The sequence below is a fragment of the Leuciscus leuciscus genome (assembly GCF_965113295.1).
Source record: "Leuciscus leuciscus genome assembly, chromosome: 2".
Classification (NCBI taxonomy): domain Eukaryota; kingdom Metazoa; phylum Chordata; class Actinopteri; order Cypriniformes; family Leuciscidae; genus Leuciscus; species Leuciscus leuciscus.
In genome coordinates this window covers 2,089,170-2,113,271 of record NC_138726.1, presented here as the reverse complement: position 1 = coordinate 2,113,271, position 24,102 = coordinate 2,089,170, and the positions used below count along the sequence as shown (strand labels likewise).

General features: G+C 38.7%; 2 protein-coding genes and 1 long non-coding RNA gene across 6 annotated transcripts in view; 1 reads left to right on the top strand and 2 right to left on the bottom strand.

Moving 5' to 3' along the window:
* The window catches only part of LOC309492198, a 115,114-nt gene extending 112,314 nt beyond the window's left edge, over window positions 1–2,800 (bottom strand). Inside the window, exon 1 of the long non-coding RNA XR_014203451.1 lies at window positions 2,481–2,800. This is a non-coding gene — a long non-coding RNA (uncharacterized lncRNA). The remainder of the gene's footprint in view (window positions 1–2,480) is intronic.
* LOC309492112 (cadherin-1-like) overlaps window positions 1–24,102 on the top strand; it is a 143,405-nt gene that overhangs the window by 53,832 nt on the left and 65,471 nt on the right. Inside the window, exons 2-6 of one of the 3 annotated variants that reach the window (XM_082160942.1) lie at window positions 4,536–4,650; window positions 5,467–5,717; window positions 6,551–6,691; window positions 6,778–6,933; window positions 7,259–7,403. In XM_082160942.1, the coding sequence (XP_082017068.1) occupies window positions 4,536–4,650; window positions 5,467–5,717; window positions 6,551–6,691; window positions 6,778–6,933; window positions 7,259–7,403 (808 nt within the window). The remainder of the gene's footprint in view (window positions 1–4,535; window positions 4,651–5,466; window positions 5,718–6,550; window positions 6,692–6,777; window positions 6,934–7,258; window positions 7,404–24,102) is intronic. The other 2 variants (XM_082160943.1, XM_082160941.1) reach the window with 2 other exon arrangements.
* Window positions 16,385–21,187, bottom strand: LOC309492099 (uncharacterized protein). 2 transcript variants are annotated; one of them, XM_082160937.1, is made up of 15 exons: window positions 20,963–21,187; window positions 20,444–20,542; window positions 20,283–20,360; window positions 19,767–19,850; window positions 19,602–19,691; window positions 19,143–19,473; window positions 18,524–18,809; window positions 18,388–18,411; window positions 17,948–18,157; window positions 17,788–17,876; window positions 17,557–17,661; window positions 17,348–17,462; window positions 17,188–17,269; window positions 16,827–16,991; window positions 16,385–16,706 (listed from the first exon to the last, which is right to left on the bottom strand). In XM_082160937.1, exons 1-15 carry the CDS (start codon window positions 21,157–21,159, stop codon window positions 16,445–16,447), a joined length of 2,217 nt encoding a protein of 738 aa, XP_082017063.1. In that variant the 5' UTR covers window positions 21,160–21,187; the 3' UTR covers window positions 16,385–16,444. The 2 variants fall into 2 exon arrangements, with proteins under 2 accessions (XP_082017063.1, XP_082017064.1); XM_082160938.1 differs by lacking the exon at window positions 20,444–20,542 and having other exon boundaries at window positions 16,387–16,706; window positions 20,963–21,069.

Genomic DNA, 24,102 nt, shown 5'->3' with positions numbered 1-24,102 from the left:
AATTTGAAGTTGGCCAAGATTACCTAACGTTAGCATTTTAAACCAAGTAAGCTAGCAGTAAATTATACTGTAATAATTACGTTTAGAAAAGTCTTACAATAACTATTTTCACCAAAAGAGGACAGGTTTGCACCACGTAATTTGAAGTTGGCCAAGATTACTCTATCTAGCTAATCTATCTAACTCTGTCTAACAGTCGAAATCTTAACTAAACAGGAAAACAATCTAACATGATTAAAAACTTACCCTCCATCGTGCAAAAAGATGTACACAGGGTAACGTTAACTTCCCACTCAACAGACGAGTCCAGAGACGGTTGGAAAAACTAAAGAATCAGTGTTGGCAACTATTTTCAAAGGAAAGTAGCTAACGCCTCCCCTAAAAGTCGCTAAATGTCGCTAGATGACGTCATACGTCAATTAGCATATTCATGACGTCATCGCGGCGGACTTGCGTTCTGCCTTCCTAATGTTTTTTCTCGTTAAAATCATGCTCACATACTGTATTTTAATGTAACATACTATAATATACTATACTATACTATACTATACTATACTATAATATAATATAGCCGAATGTCCAATAAAGCTGTTCTCATTTACTATATTTTTTTGTCAGACAATAGAACGAGTAGCTATTGAATTACTATTTTTTATATGTGTAAAATTATCTGAATTGAGAGAGTTCGGGAACTGGGTGAACTAAAGCACTGTGATAGTGAGTATTACAAGTGATAAGCATAAGTTATAAAATAAAATGGTCAAACTAAATTCTTTAAATATAAAACAAAAGATAAGTGATAAGTCCGTGGAAACAACACTGCTCATTCACGTCTGTTCCGTGCTGCTGCTCCTCTCTCAGCCATTCACTGAACTGGGTAGACGCAGAGAGATGTGTGTGACGGCAAGGAGAACGCAAACCTCGCGCTCGCAGGACTGTGCTGGCAACATTTGGAGGTTACTGAGGTTTGTCCAAAAAGTAGCTAGATTTGTCGCTAGTCGCTTTTTTGAAAAAATGTCGCTAAACGGGTCTGAAAAGTCGCTAAAAATAGCGACAAAGGCGCTAAGTCAGAGCCCGTCTACGGAGAGCCTTGGCACTTCCTATTAGCCCCATTGTATCGATCTTGGTTGCAGTTCCATTAGAATTCCACTGGAGGTGATCGCGGGCGAGTGCAGACTGAATGGGAGTCTATGGGGCTAGACGGCTAAATATGTCTCTTTCACCCGACTGCTGTTGAGAAATCTCAGATTTTATTGTAGGTTTTGCAACTTCAACATGGGTTATAGGTCGAAAATTGAATGAACGAGTACTTATGTCCTTTCGATTTCTTACAGGTTGAGTTATTGTTGCCCATAACACGCTAGCATTCTGCTAATGAATGCTGATTGGTCAGTGAAGGACTGATTACGACCAGAGATACCGCTTGATGGCATCGTGGCATCCGAAGCAGGACCAGAAACAAACAAAACAAAAACTCTTCTAGCATGTGTGTTTACCTGTGTCAGCTGTGTTGTGTGTTTACCTGTGTCAGCTGTGTTGTGTGTTTACCTGTGTCAGCTGTGTTGTGTGTTTACCTGTGTCAGCTGTGTTGTGTGTTTACCTGTGTCAGCTGTGTTGTGTGTTTACCTGTGTCAGCTGTGTTGTGTGTTTACCTGTGTCAGCTGTGTTGTGTGTTTACCTGTGTCAGCTGTGTTGTCGATGCCTCGAGTGAAAAGAAAGTGCCGAGCGCGAAAGCACCAAAGCGACTGAAGGATTGCCGTCAAGCAGTAGGCTTGTTCGACTTCATACAGCTCTGCGCAGAACGATCGGCGGCTGACTTGAAGCAGTGCATGCCGGTTAGAAATTTTGTCCGACTTGATACAGCGCCGACGCCACGTGACTGTGACATATGCCATCAAAGTACCGCGAGAGCATTTCGAGAGTAGCCGGAGAACTCAGCCAGCGCAGCTTCTCAAGAGCGGCTGCACTGGGCTGCAGGAGGGCTGATGACGACACAGCTGTTCCACGATTGGCCGGATTCACCGCATGACAACGATCACGTGTGTTTCGTGTTTATTCGAACACCTTTAGTTACTCTAAAGCTCACAAATCAGTTTTTTATAACAGTAAACACTCTTTTCATGTCGTATGTTATATTGTGTCATGTTTATCAAATTAAAACTGATTAAAAAACGTATAGACTCCACTTCATTAATAGTAGCAATTATGTTGAACTTTATTCTTGTTCAAACAGACGCTGTATGAAGCAGTACATAAAGTAGGCCTATTGAATGAAAATGTCTCTGTAACATCTGTGTATTATTTGGCCAATATTACATTTATTTCACTTCAGCTGTGGTAAAGTACGCGAACACCACGTGAGCGGTCACTACGGGAACCAGAAAGTGTCCGACTTCACGTCCCCGTTTGCAGCTCTTCCCCGCCTGCACGCGGCTACTCTCGCCGATCGGTTACATCCAGCCGCAGCCGATGTTGAACACACCTAGTATCTCTGGTCGTACGATGTGTATGACGTCATTGACATTTTAAAAGACTTTTTAAAGCAAATAAGTGACTCTAAAAAATCTAACACCCAGCAATGTGTAATTTCTTTGCATCTCCTTTCGAAAACAACATTCAAATTACTAGACAAAAAATTATATCCTGAGAAAAGTGGATTTTGATGGTTTAGCGTCATAGACCTCCATTCATTCTGCACTCGCCTGCGAGCGCCCCCGCATGGACAGAGACGTGTTACTGCAGCCAGTCCAGAAACCGGACGTAACCAGAGAGTGCCAATTCTCTTCCTATTAGACATTCTCTGGCTAAGTTGGCAACACTGTATAGAATCTTTGACGGGTCCCCGCTGGTGCGCGCTGACCCTGGTCGACGAGAACCCGCATGAGAGATGTGACGCAGGACGTAAATTGGGCGAGATGCCCCAAAATTTATGAATCCTGAGGAATACGCTGATTTCACGCAGCCGCCATTTTGAAATCGAAAGTGAGGCTCCGGTGGGAAGAACCCCGGAAGTAAAGATAAACAACAATGCCTTGGATTACCAACCTGAAGCTGCTGCCGCGATTTACACTATTGGATGTTAATATCCAATATAGGATATGTATATAGTTCATTCATGCTTCTTTTTTTACATTCTGAATTATATATAAAAAAAATGTTTATAAATGAATTTCACTGTATATAGTCTAAAGTATGAAAGAAATGTTTGTACATTTTTAGAATTGACACAACATCATTAAACACAACAATACGCTATCACATTCACGACTCTCCTGTGATTAAAGGCGACACTTCTGGTTTTCTTCCCACCGGAGCCTCGCTTTCGATTTCAAAATAACGGCTGCGTGAAATCAGCGTATAGCAGCAGTTTCGTGACAGAATAAAACTTTTCTCCTCCTGGTTCTTCTTCTTCAAATAATAATTTATGAAGAAGTAGGTAAAATTATTATTTTATTACTATTATTTATTCAATAATAATTAATGAATTCTTATTATTAATATTATTATAATTTAGTGTTGTTGTTTAAGGTTTAAATTAATCAATAAAATAGGCCTATAGATACTAAATAAATGTAAGCCACCCAGACCCAGGTGAAAAAGACGTAGGCTACTGTTAAATGTATTAAAAATGTATTGAAGTATATTTGTATTGTAGGCCTACTAAAAACACACACAAGTAAATTTTTTATAGTACGTCTTTTTCACCTGGGTATGTATACTGAATCAAACTTAAGTAGCCTATAATAATAATAATAGGATAATAATAATAACTCATTCTGGCCTCACTGAACCATTGGGTTCCTCCAGATGCTGGCTTTAACATAAGAGATCTTCCAGGAACCACTTAAATGTTAAAAGATCTTCCAATAACCCTTTTATTGCATTCAAGTTCCTCTATTTTCCCCCAAAGCACTTCGAGGTCTCATAGTAATGAAAAGGTGACTCCAGAACCTCCGAACTAAATACAAAGTGCTTAAAGGATCCCATAAGTTCCAGCAAGAACCTCAAAGATTGTCAATGCTCCACCAGTAACCCTACTATAGGAGAAAGAGCTTTGCGGCGCTTAAATTACATTTTGAAGTTCCTTGAGTATCCGACAGGATATTTGAGGCTCCTTTAGTTTTTACAGTGTATATATTACATAAAGGGATTTAATATGTTTCAAATTAGGTATTTTTATGTGGATTTGCGGAAGAGTGTTCATGGGAACTACCAAAATACGTCCTAAATGTCTCAAATCAACTCATTCTTTCAAAACACTAGCAAAGGTAGTAAGGTCAATAAAGTGAAAAGGTGTTATTCATATTTTTTAAGAAATCTGTGCAGTGGTTTCAGAAAATTTGGAGACTTGAGATTAACCAATAGGCCAAGATTCCTGTTGGTAAAGCAGACTGTGGCTTTAAACAGAACAAAAATTTAAAATGATTTACTTTTAAAAAGAGGTGTCAGTATTGACTGATGCTTGCTAGCAATTGAAAAATGGGAAATATCAAGTGTAGATATTACATAAAGGGATTTAATATGTTTCAAATTAGGTGTTTGTATGTGGATTTGCGGAGGAGTCTTCATGTACTCCAGGCTTTGAGTCGGAGTTGCTGGTTTTTAAAGTGCACAGAGATGACCTTCACCAAGGAAAAAGACTAGGAAGAGGTAAGCTGTGTTCTCTTTAAATAAAACCTTGAAGCAACTCAACTTTTGCAATCAGATATCTAAATGAACTAGTTCTTCTAATTAAACTGGTTTAACTGTGATCTGCAACATTCAATCACATTTTATACTGTACATCCACTAAATTTGCTTTCATCAGAGTCAACATTAAGGGTCTCACTCAAGTTTAAGTATTGTATCTCACAAATAAGTGTTGATTAATGATGTATGCAATAAATAAATGTTCATAGATTCACTTGATGCTGCACCAGTAGCTGATGCTATAAAGGACACCCTCCAGCTGAGTCATGCCTCAAAAGGACACGCGATCGCTACACAGATTTCTCTTATTCAGGAATTTAACTATCCGCCTGTGTTTTGTTAGAATTTCCAGCAACACTATGCTTTTTTTAAAGGTGTGCATCTCTGTGTCCAAGCAGAGATACGCGTAAAGTGTTCAAGCACAGATCACTAACTCCACTGACTTTATCACCATCTCTGGCATGATGGAGCAAACGTTATACTCAGAAACTGAGCAAAGAGCGCTCCCTTTATAAACAATGTAGCTGAAATCACGTTCTATCAGTGGGCACTGGATTGATTTAAAAAATGTTTAATTAAGTATCAACTTGGTAACACTGATTCATTGACTAATCACAACGTTGACCTACTGGTACTTTTGACAATACTCAGATCATCATCACACCTGGAGGGTGTTCCCACAGCATCTGCTACTGACACAGTGTCTTGTTCCCCACTCCAGGTTTACATACGTGACAAGATGCTTTATTGAGCCAATTGAATCTCTTTTTATGACAGTCATTTTTAATGCATGCGATGGAAGAACAAGAACGCTCTTCCAGTCCTCTGACAAGCGGTTTGATGTGGACATGGATGGGACTGTAACACTGAAGAGACAAGTGACTCTTCATGAAGGCCACAAGGTGTTTTCTGTGGACGCTTGGGACTCCAGTGGAAAGAAGCACACAGTATCTGTCAGAGTTGAGCGTGTCCATCATCATCATGAGGACCATCACATGGACACGGTCATGAACATCTCCTCTCCACAGGTACAAACAAGTTCCTTCCAGAAACCACTGTCAGTACAAGTCTGACCTCTATTGGACACTTCAGTTTTTATGTGTGGTTTATGGTTCTGTAAATGCACAATTCAATTTCTGTACATGTTTAGGACTATTTATTGGAGGCCTGTGTTAAATGAAATTTCCAGTCCCTACTGATGAATATAATTTGTTACTGCTCTCTCTGATTGGTCTGAAACACACAATGAGTCTGCTGATATGTTTCATTTATGCAATGCTAAAGCCTAAAACCTATGATTACCTAAACTTTTACACTCTTTTATATTACACTCCATGTGGCGAGGTATGTTGTTATGGGAAGAAGGAGGCGGGAACGGGTGAGCGTTTGACAAAACTTTAATAATCACAAAATAAATGGACAAAAAAACGAAAGTAAAAGCCCCTCACGGACGACTGCCGCCTACACATAAATAAAACATAATGTAAAATAGTCCAGGCCTGGTCCTCTCTCATCCTTCACTGTCGTCGCTCCTCCTTTTCTGCTTCCGAAGCTCTTTCGTGAGATACGCGCCATTCTCACGGCCCTCAGCCTCGTCCTGCTTGCCTACTCCATTTAATAAAAGGGAATAATGTACAGAGGTCTCGAATCGACCTAAACTGGTTTATTGAATAGGGACCCCAACAAATTGACCCTCCCCATATATTAATACTGTTTTTTTCCCAGACAGATTTTTATAGTCAATAGCTGTAGTAAACATTTTGAGATGCAAAAATTATCCAGATATTTGATGGATTGTGTGCTGTGTTTAACTGTAAACAAAAATATTTTGTTGCTCATTGTCTTTTACTTACATTTTCAGATGGAGTCTCCCGCTGATGATCTGGTTCTGATGTTTCCAAAGCCTTCAACAGGTCTGAAGAGAGCAAAGAGAGGTTGGGTTATTCCTCCATTCTCTATACTTGAGAATGGCAGAGGTCCTTTCCCACAGAAACTGGTCCAGGTGAGAGAAAGTCATGAAGGGAAAGTTAAAAACGAGAAAGAGGTTTGTCTGTTATTGACTGTTCTCTTATTGCTTCCTGTATTTAGATAAAGTCGGACTATGATAAGGAAGCTCAGATGCAATACAGGATCACAGGTGAAGGAGCGGATCTGGAGCCTAAGGGGACTTTTACTATAGAAAGATTATCAGGGAATCTGTTTGTGACTCGGACACTCGACAGAGAAAAAAAAGCTTCATACAGAGTAAGTTGATTTTTAGTCTCTAACTTTTAAAATCAGCAGATACTTCTAAGTGTATTCCAGTGTTGGATTTTCTGCTCATTCTTAATTCTTTCAAAGCTGTCAAAGTTAATCAGATAAAAAGTCCCCGGAAAACGGCTTTTCTTTTCATGTGTTTACAGAGAGGATGGATTTTTTTAAATGTGTATATCTAGTAAAAATTAAGTCAGTTTACTTCAAATACACTTGCATATTGATGTGAACACTCTTAATTTATTTAATTGTGTTTTTCAAAACAACCTCAGATATTTGTCTCTTAACATGCCTGTATCTCTTCTCCTGTCTTTAGCTTGTAGCTCATGCGACTGGAGTTGATATAAATATAGCAGAAGCGCCAATGGAAATTATTGTATATGTGATGGACCAAAATGATAATAAGCCTGTTTTTACACAAAATCCATTCAATGGAAATGTTCCTGAAGCTGCTGAAATAGGTAGGTAATGTTTTTTTTAGCAGTTTTTTTCTTTTTTAAATGCCTCTTCAGTTTCACCGAATCAGTCTTTCTTCTTCTCTCACTGAAGGTCATGAGTTTATGACAGTCACAGCCACTGATGCAGATGATCCAGATACTAACAATGGTGTTATCAGTTACTCAATCGTCAAGCAAGATCCAGAATTGCCAAAACCAAACCTGTTTACAATCAACTCTGTTACTGGAGGAATTCGTGTGAATGCTTTAGGCTTGGAGAGAGAGGTGAGAAATGATGACTGGATCTCACATTGGTGAAGAATAATTATTTAATGTAAACAAACTCACCAGAAAACATCTTTCTTTTCAGAAATGGTCCAGATATACTGTGTTAATTGCAGCTACTGACATGAATGGAGGCGGTTATTCATCCACTGGCACAGCTGTTATTACTGTGACTGGAAAATCAGAGAAGATAATGTGAGAAATATTAGAAAATTTCATTATCTCATTTGATAATTCTGACTACTTTCTTTAGAGATTTCCAGATCTTAAAGCAAACAATAAAAATCCTAAAGATTTGCATTGATGAACTTTTCAAATACTAATTTGAGCTGTCTTTCATGTCTTGGCTGGATATAAATGCAAAGAGTTTAAGAACAAAATAAACATAATAGCAAATCTACAACTCATTAGCATACGCTCATTAGCACACGCTCATTAAAGGGATGGTTCGGAGTAAAATCAACCTAGGGTCCTTTGCACCATGACCTTGAGCCACAATAAGAAACACTGAAAAGAAGACACGCCTGTGAATGAACACAGAAATAATCAACTTGACAAACTACAAAGGACAACAAAAATGGCACACCGGAAACAGGAACAGAAAATGATGAAATGCAAACTAAAAGTCCAATTAACATAACACACGAACCACAAAGCCAGGGAATACGTAACACCTTCCAATGTCAAATCTCTTCTACCCAGAATTCAAATTACGGCATGCCTGTATATCCTTTGAACATCAAATGATTTTAAACTACCAGATAAGACTTTGTCAAACTAACATTAAGATGTTCTTGCTGAACATTTCTAGTTTTAACCTGTATGTTTGGTTCCTTCCAGGTATAAAGATGGCAGTGATCCTGCCGACTGGCTGAGTGTAAATGTAATGATTAAAGTCAAGAGGCCTACGCATAGAGAATCTCCCTTTGTCAAAGATGGCAAATACACAGCTATCATTTTGACTGTGGATGATGGTAAGTGTTGTTTCTTTTTTAAGAGAATAATTATTGCTGTCTAAAAAGGAGAATAATTATCTCCTTTTTTCAAAACTCTACACACAATTCTCAAAACTGTGCTAACTGTTCTAGGGGGTGCTAACACAAAAACCTAAAATTCTCGGGACAGCAGCATTTGTCCAAAGTTCAATCTTAACCATTGTATTTCATCAGAAACGATCTGAAAACAGGGCTTTAAGTGTAAAATACCGAACTTGTCCTTTAAGCAATTAGTGTTTGCACATGTGAGGAGTGTGTCTGTGTGACCTGGTGAATAAGTGTAGCATTTTGATTGGTTGTGTTTGGAAAAGGAAAGCAAGTCACTTCCTGATAGATTTTTGTGTTTTAGGTAGAGAATTGTGTGTAGTGTTTTGAAAAAAGTGTTTAATGCAATTGAAAACTGAGTCAAAGGCTGAGAAATAGCTTATGGTTTTGGAGATTTGGTATGTAGTTTTGCTCTTTGAGTGAGAGGTTTCAAAAATCGTGTGACATGAAAAGATTTTGTGTGTAAGCAGTTGGAAAAAACTGTAATGTCTGCTTGTGTGCAGGTAATCCTCCAGCAACTGGCACAGGAACCCTGGTCAACCCTGGTCAGGATTTGGGTATTCATTCTGTCTGCAAAGATTCATCTGTCGACCCTTTGTCCAGTCCTGATGTGAAGAAGTAAACAAGGTTAAATGTGTGAACAGGGCCTTACATCTCAATAGTTCATTAATCATTTATATCTTTTTTTCACATTTGCTGAACATTAAAATTTTACATTGATTACATCAACGTCATCTTAACATTGCTGTAATCATTGTTATATAAATGATAATGTACAGCCAGATGGTTTATTACAACATTTTAAATTCACAAGTAATTGATTTTCCTATTTTAAAAACTTTTTAATAATCTCACAAAAGATCATCATAAATGTACTGTTTTTCAAACATTTCAGAATCTGTTCTGTTGATTTATTACAAGATTCAAAATCACAACTTAACTTTTTCACTCTTTTAATGTTTAATCTTTATTTACTTTTCTTATAAAGTAATTGCCTTTCATAATGTTATGAACATTAAACTTTCTATTTTGCATCTGTTGTTGTTCATTTGAATACATTTGGCTATCAATTAATAGTCAAGATCTTAATGTTTAATCAGTGATTTGTTTAATACTAAAAATATATTTTTTATAGAGTATAAGCAATTTATTACAGATGATAACACCAATATTCAAAGTGTGTGTGTGTGTGTGTGTGTGTGTGTGTGTGTGTGTGTGTGTGTGTGTGTGTGTGTGTGTGTGTGAACTGTGAATTTATATTCATCCCCAGTTGGGAGAGACAATTACCTATTTTTGGTATAATTTCTTAGACATCACTGCTTTGGCTCTCGGGCCCTAGATTCTCATCTTTGATTACTTTTTTGAGTGTTTAGGATTTTTTCTTTTACATTTACATGTATTCTTTTAGCAGACACTTTTATCCAAAGTGACTTACAAATGAGAACAATAGATGCAGTTAAACTAACAGTAAACCCAGTTGGGCCTGCCAGCATGCATGTGGCTAAATGTGTTAAACATCTGAAAAAAACTGCAAATGCAAGCAGAGGTTTAAAAACTTTACAGAAAATGCTTGTTTTAATGTTATATGTTTCTTACAAGTATTACGGCGGGCTGCCGCTCGATGGAAATGTAAAACCGTTCCAAAAAAGTAACTGTATGGACCTGGAAATATAGAGACCGGTCCTCTTGAAACTGTGGTTGAATACCCCTGATTTAAATAATAAAATCTGTATTTCTGTGTGTGTAATTCTAATTTCTACCACCAGAGGCCACAGGAACTCAGTGGTGAAGCATCTCACTCTCTAAACCACTAAACCAGTGGTTCCCAAAGTGTGTGTGTGGGGGGGGGGGTTGGGGGACTCCATGTTGCTTTGAGCACATCATTCTGCACCCGCGATGCGCATACGCGCTTAGTGCGCTCTGTTTTGAAGCGTTTCATATTATCATGGTTTTGCGCACTGAAAGATTATTAAAAGCCTATATTTTTTATACCTAGCCTGCTCAATACATTTAAAATAAGCATAATTTAATTGTATATTATTTCTTTGTAGTGTAGGCTATATACACTTCTGAATTCTTGACATTAATATATAAATATAATATATTTGTATCTGCCAGTATCTGCTTTTCCCCAGTAACTGTTTTGTTTGCAATAAATGTACACCTTATGCCAAATATAATTGCAAAATACAACAGAATTGTTGTGCAACTCAAAATGTTAACTGTACTGTTATTAGTCTATGCACATTATATCATTAGTAACATTAAATATAACACAATAAACCATCATATAGTATATCAGTAGGAGTTTCCTTAAGTCTTTCTAAAAGTTTACTACAGGCCGGTTTACTACAACAGTAGAAAAAAATTCTGAAATTATGGTTTATAGTTTTGGTGTGCCACCCCAAGATTTTAAGTGGCCCCATCTGGCCACCCCTATGAAAAATTTCTGGAGGCGCCACTGCCGGCCGCGCGCGCGCACTCACTATTCAGAGCGGCCCAACGTCAAGCTTCCCCATACTTTTTGACAAGCGTCCTTGACAGGACGGCCGGAGCTTCTTTGCAGCTCAAGAAGGCGGCGGTGTGTACACAGTTAACGCTCTATCTGTTGACGGCGCTGAGGAAAAAGTTCCCGCCACTGGAAGAAGCGGTCGCCGCCCATTTGTGTCCTGCTGGCAGTTGGAAGGCTGAACGAGTATTGCGTTGCGAACGCTATGGGAACACTCCTTTTCTCGAGAAAAGAACGACCATGGTGTGTAAAGCAGAAGCAGCCTGGCCAGCGGCGGAGTATGCACGATCCGCGAGTGCTGTAGACGTTCTGCACGGCTTAGATGGATCCCTTAACGTTATCTCTCAGGGAACCGAGGTTACGTTCTGCCTTCTCTTCCACATGAGGCAGGTAACAAAAACAAAAAAACATCATTCACCCCAATGATAGTAATATTTCATATATTTCTCACATTTTGATCAATATATAGGCCTATATATCGATTTTTTTTATTATACATTTCAAATTTTGCTCTGGACATTTTTTTACGTTTGTATTCAACATACTAGGCCTAACGTTACCTTATTATCTCAATTAAAAGTACTGAAATTAATGTATATGTGACAAAACAAGGCTGTTTATTATTTTGGCCGGTAAAAAATATGCTTGGCTGGTGGATTTTTTCATCTACCAGTCCCCGTGGCAGGTGAGCCAAAAAGTTCATTTCGGACCCTGGGGTGGGGGAGGTGTGGGGTCGCGGGGCAGCAGCGCATTTATCATGGGGGTCGCGGGCTAAAAAGTTTGGGAACCCCTGCATATGAGCATGGAGGCCCACATATAACAGAAGGTGGTGATGTTGTTATAAAACCTTTATTTTAAAAGTTAAATTTATATAAAAATTAAAACTAATAAAAAGAAATTGTTAAATAACAATAAAACCAGTTTTAAAAAAGTAACAGCAAAATAATGTTTGTTTTTTTCCCATCAGGGAAACAGTGTTATAATTCATAAATCAAAAGTAAACATTTATAAATTGACAAGAATGCAGTCAAATTTAAAAAAAGTCATTTATTGTCTTATTTTTTAATAAAGATAATATTATTAAATAAAGCTAAAATGTATTAATTCGAGTGCAGTGTGTATTCGTGTTTTATTGATGTAAAGTTAATAAATACATCATCAGCCGGCAGGTTAGGTGCATAATGCAATGCGTCGTTGTAGCGCGGCCACATAAGGGATGAATGTTTATGTTGCAGTGTATTATTCAAATTAATATAATAAGACAGCTGCTATGTTACATAGCAGCTGTCTTATTATATTAATTTGAATAATACACTGCAACATAAACATTCATCCCTGAAAAGTAGCTACTGTACGCCGGGTTTTTTCCGCTCCTTTAAACGGAAGTCAAGTGATACAGCTGATTCGAATGACGTCACGGGGATTCCCTGGAACATGTCCGGGCAATCAACACAGGTAGAATATTTATAACATAATGCTCAGAGATTTGCAATCGATCGCTGGATTAACTCCTTTATCAAGCTGTTCAAGACTGTGACAAGAAATCATTGTGGAATTATCAGTACTCATATTGGATTTTTTACCTTTGGAATATCATCACAGTACAGCGTAGGCTGCTTCACATCGAGCTCCCGGACTTAAAGGAATCAGCCGGTGAGGCCGATTCAAAACACACACACACACACACACACAGTACATTGTACGGGACTAATACGGACAAATTTGTCCGCTTATATTACAATTTGTTTCTTGTTTTTCTTTATATGAGATGTGTTATGTGTATATATTTCTTGGTACAGCTTGGTGTTTTTTTTTTCTTATTGTAAATACACTTTGGGTTTAAACCGAATTGATGTTCTCCAAGAGTTCTTTTTGATAAACATTCAAACCTAACTTTAAAGAAGGGTCAAGACCGTAAAGTTTTTTTGTGTATCATCACCTATAATCTAGGCTGAGCGTTACATCGTGACTCGTGTACATTTTTTAGGCCTAACTCTATTTACAATAGTATAAAAAGACAGGGATTTTGAACACGTAATCATTCGGTCGATTGTGGTGCTCACCGATAATGAAGAGTGACACAGGACCCGACAAGCTGTAGACCAGGACTGGGCAACTTCGGTCCTGGAGGGCCACTGTCCTACAGAGTTTAGCTCCAACCCTGAAAAAATCACCTGCCTGTAATTTTCTAGTAATCCTGAGGACCTTGATTAGCTTGTTCAGGTGTGTTTGATTAGGGTTGAAGCTAAACTCTGTAGGACAGTGGCCCTCCAGGACCGAAGTTGCGGTAGTTTTCTTATTCCCAGCGAAATAACAATGCAACCTGTCTTTAAGAACGTCTTGATCGACTGGGATACAACAACTCTCCTGGCCTCCCTCTCATTCTTTTCATAGCGTTTCTGATCATAGATATTATATAGAGACTAGATGCCCTATTGGCCGCTGGGCACTGAGAAATGCGGCCGCCATCTTAAACCGGTCGTATTCCTAGTTTCGTTGCGTGGCAGCAGTGAAGATGCTAGAGCACTCTGGAGTATTTTCCTGTTCTAATCGGCGGACCATCGCAAATAGGGCCCGGGGGATTACTTTTAACATTACCGCACTATTGGTTGTATTTTGTGAATAGAACCAGATAATTGAGAAGGAGCAAGGATCTTTGATATTACTGTACTGATATCGTAGCCAGCTAACGTTAGCTAGGCAATGTTTACTGCACCAGCCGGTGTTCACCTGACATGGAGAGGTGGGGTAAAGTAATAATTAGTCTCAGTAATCATAACGGACAATGTCAGTAAAGATTACGGCGACTTTTACCTTCTGTAAAAAGGTCCAGGACAATTACCTCAGGTAACGTTTATATTAATAGACGTGTGAATAGACCCTCTGTAAATCAAGTAATTTCGTGTTTTAAAGTAGTTTCCTGTGGTTTTTCAAGTATTGAGACGCTTGAAAAGGCATTCAGTTGCGTTCTGGACACTAGGAGAAGTCTAACCCCAAGTGTTTTCTCCCTCCCTCAACTCAAGTGTTTTCCACATACCATTCAGATCAGAAAGAAGTTCGAAAGCACTTGTAATCTGGCACTAAACTTACTTTTAGCGCAATCCAATCTGAAGTTAATTCATACATTTTTCGACCGGACATAACTGTTTTTTATATATATATATATATATATATTAGGGTGGCCCTTAAGTGTGGTGCAAAACATTTTTTTTTTCTGTTTTTCTGCAGCCTGACCCCCCAGAGTTGTTCCATTTATGCTAAAAACACCCCAGAAAAAAAATGGGGCAAAAATATTAATATTTAGAGGTAGCTCAAGCACATCAAAGTTTGCTGTTTTTGTAGGCAATTCTACAAGTCAGCAAAATTCTTCATTCTAAAACGTTTAGCATTGAGAATTGTATTCAATATTATACACAGTTTGCAGAATGCATCAAATCACATAGCCTATTACTTGATCACAGTTCAATGTAAGTACAATATTAATTATTTAACCAAATATATCTTATACAACATACATTTGACTATTGTAAGATAACTGATGGTACGCATCTTTTCACAGTTTGCACAGTTCAAAGTCAATAGTTCAGAGCACTGGGTAACTTTTGCTCTCGGGGTCCCCCTACAGTTGTGAAACAGTATTGTCCTTTACTACTGTCGTAAACTCTGTCATCCTAAATGCACGTGCATTTGTTGACAACCGTGATAGCCCTGAACACTGTAGGAGGAGTTCACATGCAGGTGTTCTGCTTGCGTCGCGTGTGAAATGTCTTCATCCCAGGTACAATGGCATATATTTCAGCATGTCAATATGAATATAATATCATGGGTTTTATTTTTTTTCAAACGACGAATGATCGCGATGCTCACGTTTACAAGTCAGCGTCATTAATAGTAGCCTAGTCAATTGGTTACCGTTTTACTGAATCTATATGATACTTCAATGCAATGTTTGAGTGGTAGGTAATAACCATATATCGTCAATATTATAATATGAATCTGCAAATTTTAAAAATCGATTTTCATTATAGCTTGAGGCAATACAAATAAACAAATATCACAGACATGTTAGGTATCCTAAAATATGAGTTTGAACATCTTATATATTTACTTGCAAGAATGTAGCCCCTACCAAACTTGTACACACCGTTTAGACATAGGCTTTCATTTGATTTTTTTTTTCACCTAAAAAACTGAAGGTTCATCATAATTCACTACACAAACATTATGCTGTAGAAAGTTTACCTTTGAACCATAACACTTATCTTGTTTTTGTAGGAATCTGTTGTTGAGGACTCTAACTCTGCCTCATCTGATTTTGAGCCCCCAAATAGTACATCAGGGAGAGGCAGGGCCAGAGGGAGAGGGAGAGGGAGAGGGAGAGGGAGAGGGAGAGGGAGAGGGAGAGGGAGAGGGAGAGAGTACAAGAAAACATGGACCCTGAGAACCAGCAGAGGATTCAGAGTTTGAAGGATCAGCGTGATGCAGACATGCAGGCCAAAATCCAGGCGTTGGAACCTCTGCAAAGGGATGCAATCCTCCAGAGGGTCATGACAAGACTCCCTGGCTTGATGTTCGATGTGTTGGCCTTGCTGGAGGATTCGGTACAGCCGAGAGTCCCTGATGGAGGTGTTCTCCAGTGGTGCACCTGTTCTAACTGCAGGGAAATGAACACTGACCTTGAAAGACTCTGCTGCAGGCAAACACCAGAGACCTGTGTCAGTAACATGGCCCATATGCACCTGTATATACTGGACGAAGGGGTGTTACGGTTGGCTAGGGCAGCCTGGAACGACATATTTGCTATTGATGATGACCAGGAGCCAGGTGTAGAGCAAAGGCAAAATAGACACACAGCCTATCGCCAGTTTGTTCTCTGGCAGCACGGTCGCCTAGGGGTGGGAAACAGAGTCGTGATCCCGAGCTGCTGTGTGTGGCGAATCAGAGACACTTTTCCAGACCCTAGAGGACAGTACATGGGTTTTAGGGTTCGTCGGCTCATGTAATCTATGATAGTTAATTTTGATGTAAATAGTTTGTTCCATTTACCCTTTTTTTTGTTGTTTGAAAATAAAATTGATGTAAATAGTTTGTTCTATTTATCCTATTCAGTTGTCTGAAAATAAATACAAATTGTTTTGAAAAACATGACAAACTTTTATTTTCACACCTTCACAAAAGTAGTATTTACACACATATGCATGGCTCACGCACACACTCAAACACACAAGCAATTAACTTTGGGGAAAACCTTCACCACGAGTCACATGTGCCCTAACTAGCTCTGCTGTAGGGGGTGGCTGTACCGGAGCCAGAAGACCCAAGTGCCTGGGATCATCTGGCCTGAGGGTCAGTTTCCTAGGAAGACCACCTCCACTTTGCAGCCTTTTTGCAACGATGGCCCTCTGCAGGTCTGGAATGTAGGAGTATTCCTTTTTCTCCTTCAAAGTGTAGACACTCCAGAATTTGGACCGCTTGTTGTAGTATCGTCTGTAACTAAAAAAAAATAAAAATAAAAATATACAAATTGTAGATCAGTCTTGATTTATAACTTTTATAATTACACGATAAAATCCTAAAGGGAATGAATATGCTCAGCAGATTATAAAAACTTACATCTTGTGTCCATCTCGGTTTCTTGAAGGGAGCCGGTGATTGTGACAGTTGTAGTCTATTGCTGCAAGTGTAGTCCGTGTGCGATACACAGCTGGCTTGTAGGAAAACCGCTTCCCTGCATACATGAGTATGTGATTTTGAAAGTTTTCCAGATCTGATGTAGTCCTGTATTGTGGGAGAAAAAACAAAAACGTCAGTGTTATTTTGCTTTGTTACTAACTAACATGCTACTCAACATACTGATCTGCAAAGAACATGTTTTGTTGTATTCTAATTATTGAAATAGGCTATAGTAGCACCATTTAGGATAACTTTCTTGTAAGTCACTGTTATTAGTGTACACTAAAGGTAATGTACATACCTGAAGTTGATGAACTTCTTGACATTCTTCAACCAACGCTTGTCTAGGACGATGGCTACTAATGCTTGGTGAGCTGCTGAGCCTGTAATCACACAACATCGTATTATGAGAAGGACAATAGTCCATACAGAGCAACACACGAAAAATAAATTCGAAATACCTTGTTCTATCCACGTTTTTTCCTGGGTACCATCGCCAAGTGGTTCATGCTCACACGATCCAGTAGCCCAGGTGTGCTGGTTGCGAACATGGTGTATAACAGAATGCCACTTCAGCTGCAGAAATAGAAACAAAATATATCTTGCCCTCTGTACACCCAGCAAACCAATGTGTTTTTTTACAGTATCGATTCACTTCCCAAAAACATACCTTAAATTCCTCTACAGAAGATGCTTGCTTAGCACAATACCAGAAGTGGTTTACAATGTCACTGATCCATGGCAAAATATGAGACTGGTCCTTCATTACACCAGCCTGAAAACAGGATGTGCCAGTGTGAGACAGCCACCATAAATATTCTGCTGTTTTTCAACAAGATATGTAAAAGGTTGAAATCCAGTTACTAACAAATCACTAATCACTCATAAAAACATTGCTTACTCGTCGCAGCTTCTTCCCTAAATTCTTTGCAGCGTGCCAAATATCAAGGGAATGATGTAGACCCCACTGCTTGTATTTGCCATCTGGTTCTGTGGAAAAAGAAGTTTATATATATATACACACATACACACTATTCCAACATTATGGACAATTTCCTTACTCAGCAAAGCAGAAATTTGAGGGTGTGCATCGGTGACCACTTCCGATATATGGATCTCCGGCAATAGCGCATCCATTGTTCGGACAAAACACTCCTTCTCCATAATTGTCGAGTTCCTGTTTGTTTCCCGCTTATCCAGAGAAACAATGTGCACGATGTCTCTAGATTCCTGCTCTATGGTTGTGTAGGTGCAATACTGTGCACAGTGGCCTACAGAATGTAGAACATAGTGGTAAATATGTAAACTGTGCAAATCATATTATTTCTCTCTCTGTCTTCCGCAGACACACCCACAGAGACACACACCCACAGAGACACACACCCACAGAGACACACACCCACAGAGACACACACCCACAGAGACACACACCCACAGAGACACACACCCACAGAGACACACACCCACAGAGACACACACCCACAGAGACACACACCCCCACCTGGAGAATCCATTCTGCCATCACCTAATGAAAAAAAAAAACCATCACAAAAGATATCACAACATGATCTTGATAAGTATTAGCAAACCACAGACATGACAAAATATTCATAGGTGACAAAGATATCAAAGCTTACCAAGAACAACCACCTTGTCTTTTACACGCAAACGGGTCAGAACGTCGGCTCGGATTTTCTGCCAGAACTCATCAACTGGTTCAATGCAATATGTATCTTGGATTTTGAAAAATTTTGACTCTTCAACCATCCCAAGTTCCATGAATTTGAAGAGTAATGCCACTTTCCTGTAGTTGTTCCCGGATAACAGGATATTTGTGGATAGCATGAAGTCCCCCCCTTGCATGCCATATTTCAAAAGAGGCTGTGAATTCCATTTCCAGAGCACATGTCCAAAGGGACATAGCTACAATCAGTAAGTAAAATATGAAAGACAAAACAAAAACACATAAGAAAAGCAAAAAACACTTACCAACTCAAACACTACTACACTAGACCAAACTAACCTACAAATAACTGAAAGTTCTTGATTATTCAACAAAAAAATTTATTTGTAACTCCATGAAGCGATGAACATTCTGATTACTGAAATAGCTATGCTACTCAAATCAGAGTTAGATTTTTTCACAGAGTCAGAGTTAGATTTCTTCCCAGAGTCAGTCACTGCTCCTCCTCTAACACACAACTATTGAGTGTAGTACACACATACGCACAACGAAAGCAAATACTGTTTGCTTACCCATTCCAAGACAAGACCAGTTCCTCGAGGCTTCATTTCAACCTGAAATGGTGGTCTTCCTGGGCATTTTTCCCCAGTAATTTTATTAGAAAAGGTGCATGCTTTCATTGGAAATTGCATAAATGAAGCAAGCATCTTCAGGTTGTCAAGGTAGGCAATGCAGGCCTTCTTTCCAACCAAGTCATCTTCCTTTTCAACTGTCAAATGGTCTGGCACATCGGTCATCTGATCGTCGGTGGAGTTGGGAACAGCTACATCAAGCACGGTCTCATCCATTGATATTTCTTGAAGCTGCTCAATATTACCGACCTTTGAAGCTGCACCACCAACTCTGCATAAAAAGGCAAGATATGAAAAGGTATTTTTGGATAGTGGAAAAGTTTAGTTGCTGTTCTACTACAAGTCCAACCCTACAATATACTAATTGTGCATCAAATGAAGCTAGTGAATATAACATACCGAAGTTGAAGAAAAGGAATATATTCCTCATCAGAGCTGTCCCCATCCTCACATAATCTTGGGTCTTTCCAGCTCTCATCCATTTCAATACTGTACATAAACACACTTAAGCATGAATGCAAAAGACAACTAAATGAAAACAGAGTTATTAGTTAACAGACTTACATGCTGTTTCTTGGGTCATTTGCTGCATCCTCATCTGGAGAGTCATGCTGCTCTTTTTCCTCTACAAGATCTAGAGATTGCATGCTGCAGTAAAATAGTGGTAGACAAAAATAGTATAGATAAGTACATGTACTGGGAAAAATTAAATATGCATTCTGTCCACATTAGTTCAAGCAAACAACATTCAGTCACTGCCTCAGATAAACTATGACAGCACAGAGCATAAACTGTTTCACTGTTGTTGGTGGCAGACAGCACTGGCCTACAGTGCTCAACACTCCTCAAACTGTTTCAGTTTGCAATGGAGACATGACGTATAAGAAGACAAGGGTGAGGGCATGACTTGAAACCTTTTCATGTGCTTAATTTTAACCAAGTAAAACACAACTAGTATGTGACTGTTGTGTGACAGTATGCAAGTTTTGAAAGAAAGTGTGCAAGAGATACTAGACTTCAAACCAGAGGCTCACACTCCAAGGAGTCCAAGGAATACAGCCTTCTGCTATAAAAACTCACCTGGCCTCTAATATAGCGACCTCTTCTTCCCTAAGACCTTCTTCCAGGATGTGTACCCCTTCAATGGGAAATTCACCCCTGAAACAAAACAGAAAATAGGACATGAGAAAACAAATTAAAAGGCTACGGAAAAATTGATGGCCACGTAAAACATGCAATACCTATCATAGTCCGACTCCTCAGTAATACTAGAGACCACAGGCTGTGGAGGTTCACAGGATAGTTTGTGGGGAGTAGATGTTATTTGCTGTTTTTGAAAGCTTTAGGGAAATAACAGAGAACGTATTTGTCTAATTCAATTTTACAGCAACACAAACTTTATATAATTGTAACTTGAAGATGAATGAAGTTTACATGCTAAATCAGATGATGATTCTCAAAACTAGGTGCTTGTCCTAGCTGAAGTGAGCTAGTGTCTTGACTATGGCTATTCATTCTGAATGTACAGATTGCAAAGTTCAAATCAGAACGAGAATGCTAGCGATAGCTAAGTTAGCCAAACATCAAACACTAGAATATGATCGTTTACTAGCTAACGTTACCAGATTGACAATTCGCTACTCTACTATCATTACTTGATTCATGAAGATGAACGGAGGATAAGATAGCTTCCGTAACATAGTCATGCAGACAACAAAATAAATAAAAAACAAGAGATAGTATGCAAGCTATATACTTACTAGTCCAAAAGCATGACAGCCAAGTCCACATCGGTCGGGCACCCCTCCTCCTCCTTCAGCTCACGCCAGCGAGAAAACGCTGGCCCAATGTTGATCCTCGTCCTGCCTTTAATGCGATCACTTTCTCGTTTCCTCTTTTTGCTCTCCTCCGACAAAACCTTTGCTTTCTTGCTTTTACCTGGTGCTGCTTCGGCCATGACTATAACATCCGGACAACAAACGCTAGTTGGGCTCGCACGTCCGCATTTAAGGAAGTGGGGGTGGTGGTGGAAGTGACGTATTGCCGTAAAGCAGTCGAATTTTGTAGTTCTTTTAGTTCGCTGGTTACTACCCGAAACCCGAAGTTTAAAAGTACGATTAAAAACGATACAGACCCCGTCAGGCTATGGCAGACGTGTCATTCTACCTATTGTAAGTCGATGTACCATCACAAGAGACTTGGAAATTTATTATGAAGGTTGAAAAGTTACCTAGTGCTGCTTTAACACCAAGCAGTGTTGATTTCTTGGCATCTGGAAATTGTATTCGGTTTTGCTCAATGACTTGCAGAGCATACTGCAGCTGTTCTTCACACCTAAAGCACCCGGAATGTGACGCATCTTTCTTGGATGAGCGCAACACCACGTTCTGCGTGCCAGACTATTGATTATTGCCTCAGCAGCTTTGAAATCATCTCTACTGTTCCATGATTCGGGATCTTCAGACAGGAATATACTCAGGTATACCCAGCATTGAAAACAGGTTTCTGCTGGACTTCGAGACAAAGTTGTCCCTCCCGTCGCCATTGGGCTCCTCTGCTGCTTGTGAAGTGCTTAAGTGCCGACGACCGCAAATACTTGAAATAAGTCACAAAAGTGGCAAAATAACAGAATTTATGCGTCTGCAAGAAATGCATAGAATATCTTTTGTGCAAAATAAGTGTAAATTCAGAATTGCCATTAAATAAGCAAGTAATTTAAATAGTTGAGATAAAATTAGGCAAGTGGTAATTATCACAAATTGAGCATAACTGATTTTACAAAACTTCAACGTCATCGAGACACCTCTAAATATTGTTCAAATGAGCTCATATTTTGCCTGAAATATTTTTTCATGTATTGGAACAACTTGAGGGGGTCAGACAATTATAAATCAAAACTTGAAAAATAAGGGCCACCTTAATATATATATATATATATATATATATATATATATATATATATATATATATATATATATATATATATATATATATATATATATATTAGGCCTATTTTATTTATTTATTATTAATGTGTTTGTGTTAATGTGCGCTTATTTGTGTTTGCGCACGTGATATCAGGAAGCAATGTAAATGTAAAACACACACGTTTCTTCAACTTATTAAAATATCTTACTTTATTGCAACTATCTGTTTCTGCTTCTTTATCATATTTATAGTGTGTGATTTATAAAATACCTATATCCTACATCACATATTTAGATTTTGGACGTCTGGTCACTTTATATCTTATATCAGAATATTATATTACTGTTAAGCCTACTATGAATATTAAAATACGCCGAACCATGTGTCCTGTATAATAGCTACATGAATGGCCTTTGCAGCAAAAAAACCCGCGTGAAAATCAGTTCGGTATTCAGTGAGGTATGATTAATTAAATGCGCTGACAGCTCATTGCACCTGCCATACAGATTACACTGAGTGGAGCGGGTGACCGGTCTAAGATGGCGGCCCCACGGCTCGCCCGCGCCAGTAGGCAGTAGCGGTCGATAGGGCGTCTATCTATATGATGTCTATGTTTCTGATACCCTAATTTATGTTTTCTTTTCTCCGACATTTTGTCAGTCAGTCTCCTGCTCTTCCACCAAGTTCATCGTTAACTTCAGGCACTGCCGCCTCAACTCTGATTGGTTCTGTTCACGAGCTGGGGTGGGACTTACAATTTTATCGGGTCCATCTGATGTTTGTCACTGACTGAATAATTAATAAATACTTTAGAATGGATTAAACCATTTATAGGGAGGTAAGAGAATATTTGGAAAACATATTTAACCAAATTGCATGTTTTTGTGGTTTTCATTTAAATCTCAGGCATACAACTAATATACATATTAGAATTATTCATACAACATGGGCCTATATAGTATAACTGTTGGATTTTATGGGGCCCCCTGGGCAGTGGAGACCCCTATAATTGTCACCACCTTTCAACCCACTAGCGACGGCCCTGTTTCTCCATGAAAAATTGTCGACTTCCTCTTTTCTTCCTTTTCAGCCTCAACCACTTCTTCTTCCTGTTCGCTCCCGTTTGTCAAGGCATGCCACTTGAGAAAATCAGATTATTATTATTTTTTATTCTCTCCACCATTGTATCTGTGAAGTTAAACACATTTATTTATATTAGTTTAAACATTATTGGGGACGACTGAACAAGAAAAGCGAAAATTTGTATGCCGAACTGATTGTCATAGGTGTTACGGGAAGCCACGAAGAGCGTCGTCATCCGGATGACGTCATCCGTCAGACAAAGCCGAACTCAACTTGTGATGAATCTCTATCAGGTGCGCTTGTAATTAGAGCACATTAAACACCAAACATGGGCAGAAACAATCGTCTGTGAGAGCGCTTGTCCTGCGGTTTTATCCATCTTATTTTTAGAGGAAAAAACTTTGTGACTGGAAAAAGTTATGAGGCATGAGTAAATGAGTACAACAGAAATTGGATGTGCATCAGTGATTAATCAACCCGAGACGCTGCTGGTAGGATGTAGGATTGTAATGTTTACATGTTTTGAGACATTTTTACTTTGAGTATGATAAGGCTGCATTAGAGTGCATACAATTCATATATGAATTTAAAAGTCTGTTAAAAATGTATATATTGTTAATGCATGGGTGTCAAATGTTTGATTGTAATTAGGAATTGTATTCTTTTTTTTTCTTCTTCTTCTTTAAAGGTTATCAACCTAATTTGAGCTTGAGCTTTTCTACTAAAGCAATGACTGTTTCAAGACTAATCTAACTGCAAACAAAGTTCATCTGTTCCAATCTATTGTGATTTGAATGAAATCAACAGACTTGCATATCAAGATTGTAACAACTTTATTGAAGAGAAAGTAAAAGCCATTTTTTTAGATGATTCCTGTGTCTGTGGTTGA